At 40.8% G+C, this 19,603-nt stretch overlaps 1 protein-coding gene across 1 annotated transcript in view; it reads left to right on the top strand.

The window, feature by feature from the left end:
- Positions 1-19,603, top strand: part of exoc6b (exocyst complex component 6B) — a 131,288-nt gene that overhangs the window by 59,883 nt on the left and 51,802 nt on the right. Inside the window, exons 16-18 of the mRNA XM_031734737.2 lie at positions 8,811-8,922; positions 10,618-10,752; positions 10,994-11,182. Coding sequence (XP_031590597.1) covers positions 8,811-8,922; positions 10,618-10,752; positions 10,994-11,182 — 436 coding nt within the window. The remainder of the gene's footprint in view (positions 1-8,810; positions 8,923-10,617; positions 10,753-10,993; positions 11,183-19,603) is intronic.

Raw genomic sequence — 19,603 nt, 5'->3', positions numbered from 1 at the left:
TCAAGATGATCCCACATGTTGACCCAAGTTTGAATTCATCCCTCTGTAAGACCTGTTGCCACTAATGTTCTTGTGTGATTTGGCATAGTGCAGCCGTTTTTCCCTGTTTGGCACAAAATAAAGAAATTAGGGGTTGCTCAAGACTTTTGCGCACAGTATTGTCTAATAGATCTGATGCTATAATGAAGCTTCCCACAAGGAAAGGAAATACAAATGAAATAGATAAATATGCAGGTCTCTGTGTTAAACCTCACGCTCACAGCATTTTCATATCCACCAGTGCCAGTTACGCTCTGATCATCTCCCACATCATTCCAAATAGTTATACATTCCTGGCAGCACAGAAGTCGTATTGTCTTATCAAATTATGTTTTTGTGATTCATTTAAATAGTTTACTCCCCAAATTGTGCACTCTGTAAGAGAAGCTCAAAAAATATATGGAAAAATATATACGGAAGCTGTTCAGCCGCTAAGGTCTCATTTGAGCTTGATTTAGAGTTTAGACAAATAGAAACAATAGAAACAAATAAAACGCCAGGACTTTTTCCCCCCTCATTGCTCTTTTCAAACATATTTAGGTTTTCCACTTCTTTTTACATTCGCTCACGTCCATTCTGATTGTTTCAAAAATCTCATCCCAGGAATTTGCTGCTTTTTGTGAGTCCTTATATTGATGCTATGATTCTTATTCCTCATATTGAGGAGATGATTGTTATTCTCTGATTGATAAATTCCAAAACTACTAGGAAGGTGCAGCTTATTGCACAGTGTTTCAGGGGAGATCGTGGTTATAGCGTAGCTACTGTGCAAATTTCCTGCTGAAGCATAAATGTCCAGAAACTCATCACTTCACCTACAAAATGTCGTCTCTCATTACCTCACAAAAATCATTTACAGTAAAAGATTTAGATGAGATTGTATTAGCTGTCTTTAGTTATAACAAAATCTGCATTTGCAATGACTGCACACTGATGCGGACTTATCAGTCTCTACCATGTAGTCAGTCTCTACCTTTTATAAGTACTACAGATAGTTATCTGTAGTACTTATAAAAGGTCGTTCAAAAGTCATTGAAATGGGCTTTTGTGTGAGCAATTATAAGTGTTTTTTATTCAGGCAAATATTTTCACCAGGTCAGGATCAACTGTTGCAGCTCAAACAATTCAGATTTTACCACAAACTTTTATGCCTGCACACCTTCTCCCATTCATTCTCACTGACACACACACACAAACACTCAGCACATAGCAGGCGCTGCTTGGTTGATTGGTTCTTTCCATTCTGACCAGGGTTTTTGTCTCATTAGATTTGGCTCGAGTGGGATACAGCATGCACACACACACACACACACACACACACACACACACACACACACACACACACACACACCTGCAATCAAATACAGCTTCTGTTCCATGTTCTGAAAAGGTTAAATGGTAGGCGTGTGGGTGTGTGGGTTATGGTTGATGGAAGAATTAACTAAAACAATGCAGCTACTTTTCTACTGAGAAGACGAGCAATCAGGAAACAACTTCCGCTGTCCAGAGGGATTCAGCAGGCCTGGGCCTCAGCCAGACAAACCCAAACACACAAACATGCACACATGTCGAAGAGCATTCACACACACACATGAAATTTCCCCTTTAATGTAAAACCTAAAGATCCTCATTTTGAGCTTGAAAAAGCCGAACAAAGAACTGAACATTCACTTCCAGAATAACACGTGCTCCGGGTCCTTCATTATTAGAGTCGTGTTCCGATTTGCGTTGTGCCTTTAAACTGAATAACATTTGTTTTTATTTGTACCTGTAACTCTTTAAGTTGCAAAACTTTAATATTTTTGTGCTCTTGTCCGCTTCTGTAGACGTAGCTGTACGAATGTTTAGTCGCTCCTTGTGCATATGTGTGCATCAGTTGATTCTCCCTGGGGGCTGGGATTTGGGGAGGTGCCATTGATCCGTGACCAGCGGAAGAAAAGGAGACGACGGCAGGAGCAGGGGTGATTGGGGATGGGGAAAAAAAAGAGAAAGTCCAAGGCATCTAAACAAAGTCATTGGTTTAGAAAAGCAGAATAGTTTTGTGTTTGTGTCAGAGACAGTGTTCCAGTTTAGTCTGACACAATCTTTGCCACAAATCTGTGTGAAAATGAATCAAGCTGAAGAAGCCTGTGTCTCTGGCACTTTTTAGAGCTTATGAACTCTCTGAAATGCTAAAAATTGAAAGCATGAGCAGAATTCACTGGAGCACCAATTGTAGAAAAGCAATTGTAAAATCAAGTGTCTTCTGTATTTGTTGAGGACTCAGTCCTACAAATACAGTCTGCTTTGGTCAGATTTATTGGACAGTTGAAACGATTCTGTGTGCGCGTCTGGACTCTTGTCTGAACCTGTCAAAATGTTCCCGACAGATGTTTTTCGAGTAAAAGTTTCTTTCTGGTCTCTTGCTGACCAGACAGCACTAATCGCTCTTCTCAATCAGAGTAATGACTCCACTGTTTGACCTGGCTGGATTTTTTTTAATGGTCGTGCACACCCTGCTATCTGGTTACCGCAGCGGCATGCCTTCCTGCCTGCTTCAAACAGACACATACACGGATGCACGGATCCGGAAGCAGACGGGATGATGGAGCAGCGTTTTGGTCACTGATCCCAAGCACCCCCCACACTCCGACCTCTGACCATAACCTCTGTTCACTTTTATAATTTGGTGGAAATTGGGTACACTTGCATGCATGTGCACAAGTGTACTTTAGTGCCTCCATGTGTGCTTGTCTTCTCCTGTTGTTCTACACTTGTGTGTTTCAGGCAAGCTGGTATAGAAGCTATAAGGATTACATTTTTAGCCCTGGGGTTGATAAAGCCACCACTTTGGTCCAAGTTCAAATATCGAAACATTTACCTCATAGTTCTGCATTTCCACACAACAGACTTTAAATAAAAACTGGATCTACCCACTGTGATGTTACTCACTGGTGTGGAAACTACCTCTTTTAAGCTACGATTTTTTCTTTGATGTTTTATAAAACCTGGAGGTGACAACTGAGCTATACTGACTGTTCTGACTAACAAATTGAGGTCATGCCATACTTATTTGACTTGCATGGGAACCATTATCTACTAGTTCAAAAATCTATGCATTCCAGGAATTCAAACATGTTCATGTGCTGTGAAAAAGTATTGACCCCTGAATATAATTTTTTTTTTTCATATTTGTTACACTTAGTGTTTTAGATCATCCAGCAGAGGTAGTATTTATTTATTTTATCAAATCATGAATTAACTGGGATTAACCACATTTTTTGGGAGAGCTGAGCTTTGTTTTAATAGGTACACCCACTGTCAGACTTGTTTAATCAAGACAAAGTGAAGTAGGCTAAAAGATCTCAAAAAGCAACTTGAGATCATCCCTCGATCTAAAGACACAGCTGAGAAACAAAGTCATTTACATATGTTAGTCTGGAAAGGGTTGCAAAGACATTTCTAAATCTTTGGGACTCCAGTGAACCACAGTGAGAGACATTATCCACAAATGGAGAAAAGTTGAAACAGTTGTGAACCTTCCCAGAAGTGGATGGGCTTCCAAAATTAAACTAAGAAAACATCGACGCCTCATCAGAAAACAAAAATCATTGCACATTAGTACATTGAAATAGTTACGCAAAAATGGCATCCATGGAAGAGTTCCAAGGAGAAACCCACTGCCAAACAAAAATAATACAAAGGTTCATCTCACAAAAACAAATCTTGATGATTCCCCAAGATGGAAAATATGTTGCCTACTGTTCGAAAGCCACAGCTGGTATGGACCGGTCAGCTCTCTATAAGCCCTGGCTGATATTGCATACACAAGTTTGACCATAACTTGAGAAGGAAGTCACTTAGGATACCATCTGGTAGGAGGCTGAGGGGTCCCACTTGCTGTTGCCAGTATTTTCCAGAGTCTTCTAGCACTGTTGACTTTAGAACTAACTAGTAAATCGTAACTACTCAATCTGTGTTATCAAAGCATCTAGAAAAAGACAAACCTGCCTTTCCAATGACTCAAATACAGACTGATGTCATACTGGTGCTGATTTTCAAGCTCTTGCATCACCTTCTCCCCAGTTCGTCATATCTTCCATCCCACATCTGCAGCATCTGCTCACTGCAGCATTCATTAAAAAAATGATGGTCTTAGCACTGTCACTATTCTTTTTTTTTTTTATTTTGTCTTCCCAGTTGGTATCTGTGTTTAAGAGATCTTAAATTGGAAAGCATTTTCTCTGGCATTACTATGTATTTTTTCACGTATCAATGGACTTGCATGCACAAATGATTATATTCATGTTCAAAGATAAGTATGACAAGCTCTAACAACTAATTTATTTGCAGCAGTTGTACTTTTTAGGTTTAGTTCTGCAAGTTATTTATAATCCCATTTATCAGTTTATCCAGAGTTCTTTGCATTATGCCTGCTCAGGTAATATCAGGTGCAAAGACGCTTTTTTTGTTGTTGTCTGGATGTCTGTCGAACTTAAAAAAACACTTTGGATTGAACATGTCAGACCCTTGGATTTATAGGAGGCTGTTGTTTGAAATTTTGCAGTACTACCTTGGAAATTCTGTTATTTATATGCAGTTTGGAAATGATCGCATAGTCTATTGTGCCAAGGTAGCTAAAGCAGACAACTAAGACATAATTATAGACCTGACGAAGACCTGAGTGTTGGACTGGCAGGAGCCTGAGTGATGAAGGAGGAGATGAGGTGATGTTGGCATGAAAATATGTGTGAAAGACATCAACCTGTAGCCTAGAGGTAGATCAGCGGGAGCTGTTAGCCAGAGGATGGTGGGGCTCATGATGAACCAGTTGGAGAAACAGTCTGGAAGGTGAAAATGAGAACTGCTGCCACACAGATGCCCATGAGCCGGTCCAGTGGAAGAACACTGTGGGTGTGACTCTGTCAAACTGTGAATATGAACGAGTGTGTTGCTGAGAAATGGCATGCATGCTCAGCCAGCCCATCTGAGGTAAAGACTGGAAAGAAAACAGAGGCGATTGTAGATGAAAATGTCAACACTTATTGGCCACATTTTCCCCACAAATACAATCAAGTGATTCAAAATCAAGCTGCAGATGTCAGTCTTGTTCACAGGCAGGTATTTGATTGCAAACACTTCAAGCCGCTGTGGACGTCAGAGTGGTAATATTTCCAAAGCAGTGCTGGCACGATAACAACAGGCATGAGCACATGCTTATGTTTGAGACTGGGAGAGCTGAGTAGTTCTTTGACATCGGACAGTTGGAAGTTTACCATGACAAATGTGTGAATGCAAATAATCTGGATTGCCTCAGCCCATTTTTGATTTCCAGGGGGTGTTAACAACAGATGTAGACAAATGTACACAGTGTTTCTGGATGCAATTGGATAGAACTGCACCAAGTCCGCGAAATGGATCGCGGGAAGTAGCACGGCATTAGAGAACAATTAGAGATGCTATATGGCTTATATGGCTATCTTTCTGAATTGTAGAGGTCTACAAGAAGAAATGAATCAAATTAATCTAAGTGACGCTAGAAAGTCCTAGTGATGATTTGCCAGATAGCATGATGGCTTGTCTTTATTTCAGCATGGAAAAGATCCATCTGGTTTGTTACATTCAAAAAATTATCAGGAAAGCAGTTGAAATATATCGTCAGATAGCCTGCAGATTTTTATTCGCGATGAACTGTGAATGCCGGTAATCAGAAAACTACAGAATGTTCAAGCTGTTACAAACTATAATTGACTTTCATCTTTAGGTGGGGGAGAATTAAGCATCTCTGTGGAACTTTATATGTCACATTTTTTATGTTACAGTGTAACCCAACTAGTTATTGGGCCTAAATCTCAGCAAAGCATGAGACTGACTTAAAGGAGTTGTTGGCAGAATCTAAAGTTAGCACATTCTTTATATATATTGTGGAGCCAGTTCATGACCTTTAATAATTGTTTCTCTTCATTCATTTTTTTCATTAGTTTGTCTATTATTTTTTTTTAAACAAAACCAGCATGAAGACATTGTTTTCTCTGTCTTCAAGAGATGTCTTTTTGTTTGTTGTACTAATAACTTCTATATGCAATCTCTGGGCAGGTATGTGCACACATAGATAAAGTATAGAATATAAATACAAAATATAAGCAAGGTAGTTATTTTCAAGTTCTTGGCAACTACTGTTCTGCCTGCCAGGGCCATGTGCCTAGTGCACAAGGCACCAAACCCCTGCAGCGCCTCCTGTAGGCAGTGGGGCCGCACAAGGGAGTGAGGGGATGTTGCTCCTTCGGCCTGTGCCTGGCTGGATCCAACCCAAGCTGAAGCATTGATGCTGTCACACATGTGCTGCCGAGCTTAGGCCATGGGGCCATCCAGATCTAGATGACCAGGCAGATGTATGGACGGACGGACGGACAGATGGATGGGTGGAAGCAAGTACGGATGGATGGCCAGATAGATGGATTAACAAACAGATGGATGTACACAGATGGACGGATTGAGGATGGATGGAACCAATGGACTGCTGAATGGATAGACGGATCGATATACGGACCTTAAAACCATAAAACACACCTGTTCTCAAACCTCTGCAGATAGACACCCTCTATTCATGAACGAGAATACCCCATCAATATATAAGTGCTGTATGAAAAGGTTAGGAAATGCTGGTTTCGGTTGATGTTCATTTTGATTTGTTTTGTAAAACAAAAACACGTGACCTATGTAGTGTAGCTGTAAACGCAAGACTGGATCTCTTGTGTTGCAACTCCCTGAGCAGACAGTTGCAACTTTTAATAAGCAGAGACCAAGAAAGCAGAGAAGCTCATCAAACCTTTATATCTGTTGTGTGTTGAGCTGCAGTTCACAATCGGACTGACTGAAACACTTTTGATTTTTGCTCTCAGTGACATCATAGCAGCCTTTCTGTTTCTCAGCATTATTTTCGGTTGCTTTGCGAGCTGCTGGGACGTAATGTGGTATGAAATCTGCTGATTTAGTGAGGGATGATCCAGAGAGCTGTGCTGAGGAGCGATTGAAGCGCGAGAATCAAGCACGACTGGAATGCTTTTAGTGTGCCATCGTACACATGCTTGGGCAGATCGAGACGCACGCTGGTGGCGGTTATACACACACGCACAGATAGCAGGGTGAACACCCGCATGTCAGCTGAAAGACACACAGAGGGAGAGCAGAGTTTACTTGGCTGGCAAATTGGTTACCACAGTTGATTCTTTTATTAAATGTAGGGAGTGCTACGTGGCACAGTTACTTACTGCCACACGTTTGAACGTCCAGAGTGTTTTGTGTGTATTCAGCCCTTCGCTGTTTTCACTGCTGACTGCGTTCATTTTTTTAGTTGTTGTCATCGCTGATGCTGCTGCCTGTGTATTTTTAGAAAATACCTCCTGAGCGTGCTGTAAACACGCCTCATCTGAAGGCTTCTGGCTTCCCTTTGACAGCGCAGACCGCCGTGCATTTATTGTGACTGATGGCAGCATAAATACAATGAAACTCAATCCCAGCTCTGCGGTGTGTCTATATTTGTATATGTATGCGTGTGTTTCGGTGAGTTCACCAGCATACATTGACTTTTTGCCACTCTCCACCATTTCTGTCCACTCGGCACTTCTGCCGCTCCAGGAAATTTTTTTTCTGTCTTCCTCCACCACCCCCCACAACCTTTGCTCCGAATTGTCGGAACGTTTTTAGGATTCCTCTGCTTTTTTGGAAAAGCAGTGAGTTTGGAATTCCAGCTTTCGCTCTCCCTCAGGCAGCTCAGTGTGCATGTGTGTTGAATTCCAGCCACAGACAATTTACTGATTCAGTTGGAATGTGTTTGTTGCCCACAGGGCTCTGGATTCAAACACAGAAAATAAAACACACACACAAACACAGATTGTTCATCATCTCTCAGCGGGAGAAAGCGATTGCTTTCATTCAGTGATTATCTCCGCCTGTGCGACTCGTTTTTGACCTCCCCTGACCTTTGCCTGCAAGAGCGTGCATCATCTTCTGATACTGTGTGTTTTACTTCTGGTCTCTCATGGGTTTCGACCTCTCTTCTGTCTGTACGCGCAACCTTTTGTCTATCACACCGAGCCCGAAGTCACACGACTTTTTGTGTAGTTGTTTCCAGGAACGTGTTGTTATTAAACAGGAGGCCAGAGAAAGAGACACCCTGCCATAAAAAACTTTACTGGACCCCCCAAAATTGTGCAGAAAATTGTCTGGGTTTCTTCACCAAACATCACCCGGATTTCAAACATAACAAAACTGATAGCGTGTCGGAGATTCGTTAAGTGGGTCCGATTTTTCTGCCATCAAACATTTGTTTTAATAGGAAATTTGAGCTCATTTCAGAGTTAAGTCCGCTGGCTGAGCACAGCTGGTAATTTTACAACTATTAAAGCTTTAAGAATTTTAAGAATTTGGAGGAAGAAGTTTGATTTCTGTGATATTTTATGGTCATACATTTAGGAATCATGAGTCCTAAATGACCAGTTTTTGGTCGGCAAGTTTAAAGCTAAAGTCTTATCAGGGCATTTAGGATGGCGTTAGAGTTTTAATGAGCCTGACAGCTCATAACATGGTAATGTACTTGTTAGAGTTGGCTGACATTTAGACTTTTTCCCAAATGGAGAGAGTCGCAGACAGAGAAATTCACTTAAACTGTTTGTACTGGCTTTCGGGCGTAGCAGCTCTCTGCAAGAAATGGAAGAAATCGCTTCTGCACAGTCACAGACTCTCTCCCGTTCTCTTCGCTTATGTATTTATTATGTATGTGTTTTTCTCAGCTCCACGGAGGTAGACGATATGATCCGCAAGTCGACAAATCTGCTGTTGACCAGAACTCTTAGCCACTGTCTGCAGTACGCCATTAAGAAGAAGAATGTCGGACTGGCAGAGGTAATGTGTGTGTGTGTGTGTTTTTCCAAAAAAAGTGGACAGATAAAACCACAATGGTCACTCCAAAAGGTCAGACATTTTTCTGAACTGAGGAAGATGTGGGGAGTTTTCTGTTCTCCTACTTTGGATTTAATATTTTTGTCTGACCCAAGACCGTAGACGCAGACATTAAACTTGACATAAGTTGAGCATTTTGACGCTTTCCATCGTGTTTTTTGTTTGTTTTGTTTAGTTTTTTAACTGAATTTGATAAACAAGAGAATACGTTTATTTATATAGTGTCAAATCACAATAACATTCGCCTCACAGCACTTTTTATTGTAGACTAAAGACTGTGCAAAATTAGAAAGAATCTCCAACAATCAGATGACCCCCTAAATTCAACTTTTAACAACAGGTGTATCTAACAACAAAAATAAGGGATAATGTTGAATTGCAGTCGGAAGCATGTCCAGTGGGGTCGAAACCCTATTCACTGAACATAGTTTCGGTCCCAGCAGTGGGGCCCGGCCTGCTGTTTGCAAAGTAAGAGGAACTAAAGCAGCTTGTGTCAGACAGAGGATGAACAGAGGAGCTGCACCAAGACCCACTATAAGATAAACAAGGATTATTCTGAGCTGGGACTCATGCAAAGCTGCTCTAGTGGAGAGAAAAAATAACATTGCCAGTAATGACAGTGAAATTATGAAGCGATGGAGACAGAGGTTTACTGAACAAATGCTCATTAGACTATGAGGTGTTACAATAATGGCCTCTGAATGGTGGATTTTTACAGTGATGTGAGACGGTAAACAAGCGAAGTCTTATGTTTTTGATTCTATCTTTTATTATGTTGTTTTCTTTGGCAAGTGTAACTTTTGTCGCCACCGACACTTGTAATAACCCTCTCAGAGTGAACACGTTACTGTAAAGTCGCTTGCACAACTTCAGAGTAGTTCTCTTACTCGGAACGACAATTCTCAGCATTTCCAGTTCATTTACTTTCCCAAAAACAGACATTTCCTCTTTTCGGCCCACTGTTATTGTTGTCCCATCGCTGCAGAATGTGATGTGAAGTAATGATTTAATATTTTCCACTTTCTGTTGCTGTTTATTTTCATGCTCAGTGGCTACACTAGAGCACAAACATCATTAATTCACGGGGACAGGATGTAATGATAAGACGACGTGTTATGGAAAATTCAGCACGTCTGCATCCTTTATTAAACAAGTTAATCTAAGAATCACAGAGCTCTATTTGTTGTTCAAATTGAGGCTTATGAGGAAGTGTCACTATACTGATTGCTGCAGAATGTGAATGCATTTGCACACCCGTTTGCTCCGGTCATTGCACGTATTGCAGTTTGGATTCGATTAAGAATTCATGATTAAAGCCAAAAATCAAGTAAAGGTTAGCACTTTTTAACCTAAGAAATATCAGTAAACGTGGCAAACGTATCCCACACGGTCCACAGGAGACATTATACTTTTAAATTCAGTGGTGTGTTTGATATTTGGCTCTTTGGCGAGCTCTCGGTCCATTTCATCGAAAAATTGCCCACATGCTGGAAAAAAAAGTCGAACTCTTCAATATGTTCCACTTGCAAAAGATGACACACTGTGAAAAAATGTGAGGAAAAAGAACTATCAGCTGCGCTACAAAAGGAGAAAGAATCCAAAGATGACCGGCTACATGTTTGTGTCCTGTTTGTGTAGTTGGTGCAGGTGATCATTAACACCACTCACCTGGAGCAGAGCTGCCACTTCCTGGAGGAGTTCATATCAAACATAACCAATGTTCCTCCTGACACAGTAAATGCTACCAAGCTGTACGGCACCTCCACCTTTAAGGTAAGGCTGCTCTTTCTTCTTCTGTCTCCTCTTTTCTCCCCAGCTGTTTTACTTTTTCTTTATTCCCCCATTCTTCTTTTTTTTGTCCTCCTTTCCACACAGTTTTTTATTTACTGTGCCATGCATTGTCTGTCTGCAACATGAAGGCACGCACGTGTCTCCAGTTTGTAAATTCTACGATGCTTTTCCTTTTTTTCTTTTTTTTTAAAAATTCTCTGTTTGTTACAATCTTCTCTTGCAGGACGCTCGTCACGCTGCAGAGGCGGAGATCTACACCAGCCTGAATGCAAAGATTGACCAGTTCCTGCAGCTGGCTGATTACGACTGGATGGCTGCGGTGCCCGGAGGCGAGAATCTGGCTGCCAGCGACTACCTGATTGACCTGATTGCTTTTCTCAAGAGCACCTTCAGTGTCTTCACCAACCTGCCTGTTAGTAAACACATGAACACACGCACACACACTATAGACTTTACAGCATTGGAGCACCAGAACAGATAATCGAGCCATTCAGCACAACTAAAGAAATCTGCAAATCTCACCTGCAAATATAAAGAATTAAATAACTATAACAGTGCTCCATCCATCCATCCTTACATCCATTTTCCATCCAGTTTATCCAGGTCAGGGTTGTGGGGCTGGAGCCCAGCTGTCATAGGGCAAGAGCAGGCGAGATCAGTACACCCTGACAGGTTGCCAGTCTGTTGCAGGCTAACACAGAGAGACGTACAGTCATTCACACTCACATTCCACACCTAAGATTAAATTTTAGATTCACCAGTGAACCTAATCTCACTAACTGCATGTCTTTGTACTGTGGGAGGAAGCCAGAGTACCGCGAGACAACCCACTCAGACACCCAGGAACTTCTTTCTGTGATGAAACTGTGCTAACCACCATTATCGTGTTGTCCTACAGCAGACAGTGATTAAATTAAAACTTAAAATGAATTTAAGTAATAGAAGAAGAGGAAAATGTAAAGTTTTAAAATGGAAGTGAGTAAAATTGATGAGAAGTTTTCTTAAAAGGTTTTTAAAAGATGAATCCCAAATATAATCAAACTGCTACAGAAACAAATGTACAAAACTTGGGAAATCTGGCAGGTTTTGGTGTTGTTGGCCACAATTAACCAAGTTGACATCCTAAGTGTATACAGCGTGCTTCGGTTCAGCAGCAGGTACGGTGGATGTTGTAGTGTTCACAATATGTGGGTGATTGAAGTGTTTACCAGAGGGATGAAACTTAAGAGAGCGTCTTTCACCGTCTTACAGTGCTGTGATTGCAGCCATCCCCAACTCTCTGTGAATGGTAGTCATGGCCACAGATCGATGGTGACGAGAATTTGCGTATGAATGATCATGAAACTGAACTCATGGTCTACTATTATGTAACTTGTAAGGCTGGGAAAAGCTGCAGTCAGCTGTGACCAGTGTTAATTTCATTGACCAATAATTTTCATTAAAGCTTTCATCAACAAACCTTTTTTTCTGACGATAGCAAAGTAAAAAAAACTGATGCACAGAAACTGTGATGAAATGTGTTGAGACTTTCACCAACGAGTAAAAGTGAGATGAAAATATTCTGAAGAGGTCAGATCCAAGCAGAGTTACGTAAGTCGTGTAGAAAGGCGGGATGAGTTCGGAAATAATCTACTTGTGCAGTAAGGGTAGATGTGGACATTTGATCTGTCCCTGGGACACTATAAAAAAAATGTACTGCTGTACACATGGACACATATCACTGTTGATTTCAAGGAAAATAAAATGCTTTGTGAACTGTATGGCGCACCTCTCACGGGGAAAAACGCAACAAACTTTTACATGTTTCAGTCAACTTCAGATTAAGTCCTCTATAGTCTTATATTTTCTCAAAACTAGCAGATTTTAGATCAATTATGACTAAAACTAATTGAGGTTTTCATAAAAACATTGTGACTTAAACTAAATTAAAATTTGCTATCAAAATTAAAACTGGCTGAGACTGAAGAAGTCACTTGGATGAGTGACGAAACGCCGCGTCCACATGAACAAAATCAACTTTCTGGGACATCCCTAGTTAGCCGTTTCTGTTATCTACTACACGGGTGTTATCTTATCTGAAATCCAAAAGAATGGCTCGTCTCAGTTCTTCAGAGGTCTCCTATAATCGATTCATATGGCTGACCCACACCATTTTCACGATCACCTCACCGGGCTGCGCTCGGTATCAGTACTTCTCCAAAACCTTTTATAGTAGTTCAAAGATCAGCTGGACTGAAGCTGATTCCTTTGTGCTAACAGTTTAGGGCTCTGCTATGCATTTGGCCACTATTACGTGGCAAGATCGCGGCGTGGTGAGATCGCTTCCTGTGCCCAAGACATGAGGTCGTCCTAAGGTCATCATAAAACAGCCTCACAGTGCCCCCTGTGTGAGATTAATGTGAAATGTTTCTAAATTACAAGAAGGGGGTTTAGTAGCCCTGTGTTTCACACGTGTTGTATTTACTCTAGGCTACACGCTCTGAGTGTGCTGGTGTGTTCATTTGTCCGTCTCGCTTCGTGTTAGCATGACGCATCACAGGGCAGCACAATCTGCTTTACTTTGTTAAAGGATCAGCTTGTTACAGGTTAGGTCGTTAACATGGGGTCCGCTAAGCTTATTAAAGGGTGAGCTGGTTAGGTCAAGACCACTAGATTATATACAGACTCGGGCTAGTGACGCTGCTGCCCAATGTCAATGACATTACACTTCAGGTCAGGATATCACAGCGCAACTTTTCACATTTTACAGTGCTTTCTAAAGTGGAAAGAAATAATTTATACTGTTCAAAGAAAATGAAAGCAATGCTTGATCATGACAGTGAAACCTACACTAAGTAGGTTAAAGTTCAGGCATGTCTGTCCCACACTAGGAAGCAGAAGCCATTGTGAATCCATTTCAGTTGCTTTGGTGCAAATAAACATGACAGCAATGACTGGACAGGCAACAACAGGAAAGCCCTCCAAAAAAGACAATGGGTTGCAGATGGTGGCCACACATCATTGCTCTTTCCATTTTCCCCTCCAACTTTCCTTTTTGTTAGCGGCTTTTTCACTACTAGTAGCACGAGTTCACCTGCAGCCCATTCAGGTTGCACAGATATTCAACTTCTCTAGTACTTTACGTGGTGTTGTAAGAAGGTGTGCTGTGTCTCCCTGCACAGTCTCAAGAGTGCAGAGGAGATGCCAGGAGACAGGCAGCTACTCGAGGTTAACTGGACAGGGCCGTAGAAGCAGCAGGTCCAGTGTCTGCTGTTTTTCACTAGCCAAACCTCAAATCAGTGCTAATGTCACAGCACTGCACTGTTGTCCAAATACGCTCACTTTCCATTTTCAAATAAACAAGATGGTAACGGCCAAAATGTGTGAATGGCATCATGTTCGCTACATTTATCGTTTATACAAAGCCTTCAGAAGGAACTGAAGAAAATAGAGGGGCATTGTACTGCATGTTAGGCAGAAAAGCAGACAGAGTTTAATATCCCAGCTACGTTGTTCCCACTCTGAATCTACTGTTTTGGGTTAATTTAAAAAGTAAAGTGGGATTAACCCGCTCAGCAAAGCTCAGCTTTTAATGACAAACAAAAACTGAATTTTAAAGCCTGAAATTGGATTTTGTATCAGCTGTTTTGATCATTTAGGCACACAAACTGATTTGAGAGCCTACACACACAGAGAAATCCACTCACACATGGACACACACACATTAGCTTTAAGGTGATTTTGCACGCAGATTTAGTCCCAGAGGGTCACAAGGCCATAAGCACCCACACATGTACGCGCCAAGTGTTTTCTAGCATTTCTAAGAGGCTTTTTCTGCACCCCCACAAGCCCTGGACATGACCCCATCACACACACGTTAACACCCAGTGTGGGGCCTCCTAAGCAGATCAGATGCTATGAACCTATGATGCTGGGTGGTATGACCTCTTAGATTAAGAGGTGATTGTGTGAAAGAGTAAGGTTTCACGGAAATGAATTAGATACTACTAAAGTGTGTAAACAGGTTTATAGGGGCATAAATTAACAAATACGTTTATACTGCACCTTTATTCATGTCCTACTGTGTCTATGCGTGTAGGGGGCAGCAGCATTTAAAAGAGATATCTAAACCTCCTACTTCCGGGGTGGCACAAAGGTATGCAGCCAAAAGATGCTTTCTATTGATTTTTCCAGCGTGTGTCGTCATTTTTGCACACTACCCAAAAACCTCACCATGGAAGCATCTCAGTTGGTCCAGTCCACCTCAACTGGCTCTTTTCCAGCACATCGCTGTTGGTCTATCTAACCACCTTCCCCAATTCATTAACAAGACACCTAGATACTTGAATCTTCAACCCTGAACCAGCACTTCACCCTTTTCCGGCTGACAGCTGTGGCCTTAGATTTGCAGATGCTCATTCGCATCCCAGTCAAGCCATCCTGGAGCAAATTGGAAGCCGTTGCTTGATGAAGCCATGTCGACCACATCATCTGCAGAAAGCAGACGTGATCTTTAGGATGTTCTCTGATCTTTAGCTGTGCCTGAAATTTTGTCCATAGACGTTATGAGCCCAGTATGAGTAACTTATTGGTGGCAATGTGAAGCCAGTTTTCCCTGTATTTTTACATGGACCAAATAGCACATAACATGAAACCCAATACTGTACAATCAACTATTAAACCCCATAGGATTCACTGAGGGATGCGGTTGAATGTCTTCTCCAAGTCCACAAAATAACATCTAAAACGCTTTTAATGGCTTCTAGTATTAGTACTGAAAGCCAATCTGAATTAAATTGTTAAACTAATTAAATTAGATTATTACAGACTTCCTGTACTTTGACTGTCATACACTTTCAAAGCCACAATTTTCTGGACGACCTTAGATCATCAGCCAAATTAAGACCAGTTTCAACTCATGAACTCAAGTTCGGGGCTTCGCAGTGCTTCCCACTCATGGATTTTACTTTGATGGAATACTGTGAATGAGCCTTTTTTAAATATATATTGCACCATTTCCAAGCTTTGAAGCAGAAGATTTGATGGACAATAATGGGAAGGAAATAAAGTATCCAAATATAAAATCCTGGATGTTATGCAGCCAACAGTAAGGACATTGAAAACAGCGCAAACATACAAACCCCAATCCGATATTTATGGAGTGAAGGAGCAGCATGTTACAGAAACATTCCTGCAGCGATCAGCTCGCTATATTTTTGCACATGCTTTGTGTCAGCTGTTTAAACAGCTCTAAACCTATTAGTATTAAATGTAAAGGCTCTAAAGGTATTTGGCTCATATTTCCTGAACAGCTACAGGAAAGATTACACTTATTCGTCTCATGCCTCAGTTTCAGTTCCTAGAAAGGAAAGTGTTTCCTTTATCCAAAAACTAATACCACGTCTACTTAGAAAAAGGATCATAATCGAATTGGGCTCAAATTTTAAAAGCAGAAGGGGGACGACGTGAAAAGTCCTCTGGAGTGAAAACAGTCACATGAATATTGGAGAGCAAACTTTGGGCCAACAACCCTCCGGTTTTATGGTTTATGGGCACTTTGATCATTTTTCTGTAGTGCTCTGAGATGTTTTGGCCACTGCTGCTGCCGTTGTGTCCACCAGATCTGCGTGGTGCTTCAGCACGTTGCACAAAGTGCCAGTTAAAACCAGATTAGCTTCATCTCGAGGGCCCGTGTGTAATAAATACACACACTGAGGTAGAAAAAGCTGCCAATGTCCTTGCAGCCATTTGATTGAGGAGGATTATTTCCAGGCAGCCATTATATACTCCTTCCACTCTTTTTTTTTTTTTTTTTTTTTTCCCCTTCCATTAATAACACATGACTTCTGATGCTTTGCCCTGTGCTAAATTTCCTGGTTTATGTTTCTTGCTTTAGGGAACACCCATAGAACACGCTACCTTACCGGTGAGTATCTGGGCTGCTGTTGTGATGGAGTGATGTTTACAAACCCGTGACTCACCTTGTTAACCCCTCAACCCTGACCTTAAATCTCCTCACTAGAACGCATCGACCAGCATGCAAGATGAAAAGAGAGTGATGCACGTTTGCCTGAATCGGTGTTATCTCTGTCCCAACCAGGGAAGGAAATGGTGGCACAATTCTGTTTGTTTCAACTACTGAACCACATATTTTGGCAGGTTAAATTGTCATTTTGTTGTAGGTTCAGTCATAGTATGAAACCTTTGTTATGTATTATAACTGTGTATAAACAGTTGATATTTAACTCTTTATCTGAGAGTTATCCAGTCCTGACTAGAGCATATCTGGTATGCTTGGGCGGTATCGCATATATTAGTACGGAAGACTATTTACAAATCTGAACAGTTTGACTTTTTTGTTGTCCAAAAAAGTCAAAAACCAACATTACTCCTTTTATTAAAAAAAGATTGCAATTTCTGTCAGTGATCAAGCAGCTGAGCTCAGTGAGCTGTGAAAGATGTCGGCTTTGACTTAGTTAACTCATAACTAGTACACTGGGAATATTTGGGGGTTTAGTCCAGTTGATAAAATGAGCCAGCCAAACAGGCAGAAAGGAAAAACTGTGTGGATTCTTTGCTTGTGAAAAGTTGTGGTTTATATTTTTGTAGGTTCAGTCACAGTATAAAACAACTATCATGTGTTTTAATTGTATAAAAACGGTAATATAAACCATTGGAATTTGAAACTTTATTAGTTATCGGGGCTTTACTTGTGCATGGCTGGTATCCAGGTGTTTTAGTATAGAAGGCTATTTTAGAAATTTGCAGTTTGTTTTCCGAATCAGCATGCTTTATTAATCCGTGAGGAAATTATGTAATTTCCTTCAGTGTTGTCCAAAAAAAAAAAACCCCAACAGTGCTGTATTAAAGAGGAGAGATTCTGTCAGTGGACAAGCAGCTGAGCTCAGTGAGCTGTGAAAGTTGTCAATTGCAAGTTGGTTACCAGTAACTTGGGAATATTTTGGGGTTTAGTCCAGTTGATAAAAGTGAGGCAGCCAAACGGGCAGAAAGGAAGAAGCTGTGTGGATTGCTTGCTTTTAAAAAATTGTTTTGTACTCTGTTGAGGACACAGACAAAGATGGGCAATAATACCAGGGATCAGTTATGGTCAAAGAGTTATTGTATACAGTCCTCATTGACTCAATAAATTAATAATATTATTCCGAGATTCATTATAAATCCGTCAAGAAATGATTTTATGCCACACCTCCTTATATAACAAGCGCACGGGTTAATGTCCTTCTACATGCACGTGTGGGGGTGGTGACTACACAGACCCATCATAATCATCATCCAATGAGAGAAAACTGAAGGTTGTTTCTGACTGTTGGGTTGATTTTGTTAAAGTCAGAGCGTAATGTGAAAGATGCTCGTTAATCGCCTTAACCTATTTTTTTTTTTAAGCACTGGGCATTTTTTTGTGAAAAACTGGCTGTGTTCCTTCCCCTGGTCTTTCTCCCAGATGAAGCACCCAGCTTTTCCACTGTCCATTGGGTTAGCTGACTAACGTTATGGCTTGCTGTGTGGTACAGACCATCCAAGAAGTGTGTGTCAGCTTTGCTGAGTGAAATTCTAGCATTTTCTTGTTTTTGTTTTTTAGTCCTGAGAACTAAGTAATTAAATTTTATTCTATTTGAATAAATAAATTGTGTGATATTTATCACAAACTGCTTCACAACAAATGCCAGAACATAAAAACAAAAGGCCATTGAAGAATGTCCTTTTCTTTGCCTTGGAAACTCTTGGGTAGCTTATGCTTTGGTTCGTTATCCATTTGTGCTGTGAAGCTCTGTCTAATCAGTTTTGCAGCATTTAGCAGAATACGAGCAGAAAGAATAGCTACTTACTAATTCATTCTGCTGCTTCTATCAGCTGTTACATCATCAATAAACACTAGTGACACAGTTCCACTGGCAGCCATACACGCTTACACCATAACACAGCCTCCACCATGTTAGACGCATAGTATAGCTTTGCATCATGAGTTGTTTCTGTCATCCTCTGTATTTTTCTCTTCCCATCATTCAGGTACAAGTTAATCTTGGATTCATTTGTCTAACATGTTTTAGATGTTTTCTGGCAAAGTCTAATCTGACCACCGTGGTCTTTACTGTAACCAGTGATTTGCACCTTGTTGTACAGCTTCTGTATTTACATTCATGGAAGCGTCTCCTGATTGCAGATCTTGACAATGATGCACAGGTTTTTTTCATAACCACAGAAATAATTCTGTGATCCACTTTAGTTGTATTTTCTGGTCTTTCAGGTCTTTTGCTGTAGCTCAGCTGGCCAGTGCCTTCATTTATTTTAACAATGAGCCATTTGGCTGCTACACAAGGTCAAATTTATTTATATACCATATTTAAAACAACGGAGTTAACCAAAGGGCTGTACATTAAAATTATATAGCGCCATCAAACATTGCACTAAAATCCAGAACAATTGAGCACAAAACACAACATTTAAAAGACAATGAATAACATAAGATAAAAATAAAATAAATGTATAACACAAAATGCAGTAATCTAAGGATGTTGCACTGGAACCAAATGCCAAGGCGAATAAAGATTTAAATGAGTGTATTGTCTGAGCCGTGTGGATACGGAGAGGTAGATTATTCCATAGATTGGGTGCTTCTGTTGTAAAAGCTCAGTCACCTCTTGGTTTTAGGCGTGGGTTAGAGGAACTGGTCAGATAACCTCAGCGTTTACAGGTTTGTCAGTGTGAAATGACTCAGACTTATACAAACATGCAAGTCTGTTGAAAACCTTAAAAGTAAGTAATGAAATCTTGAAATCAATTCTAAAACAGACAGGGAGCTAAAGAAGGGGTGAGAGACCCGGTGTGAGGTGTT

This window comes from Oreochromis aureus, linkage group 3 (assembly GCF_013358895.1).
Source record: "Oreochromis aureus strain Israel breed Guangdong linkage group 3, ZZ_aureus, whole genome shotgun sequence".
Taxonomy (NCBI): Eukaryota; Metazoa; Chordata; class Actinopteri; order Cichliformes; family Cichlidae; genus Oreochromis; species Oreochromis aureus.
This window is presented reverse-complemented; position numbering and strand designations above follow the sequence as displayed.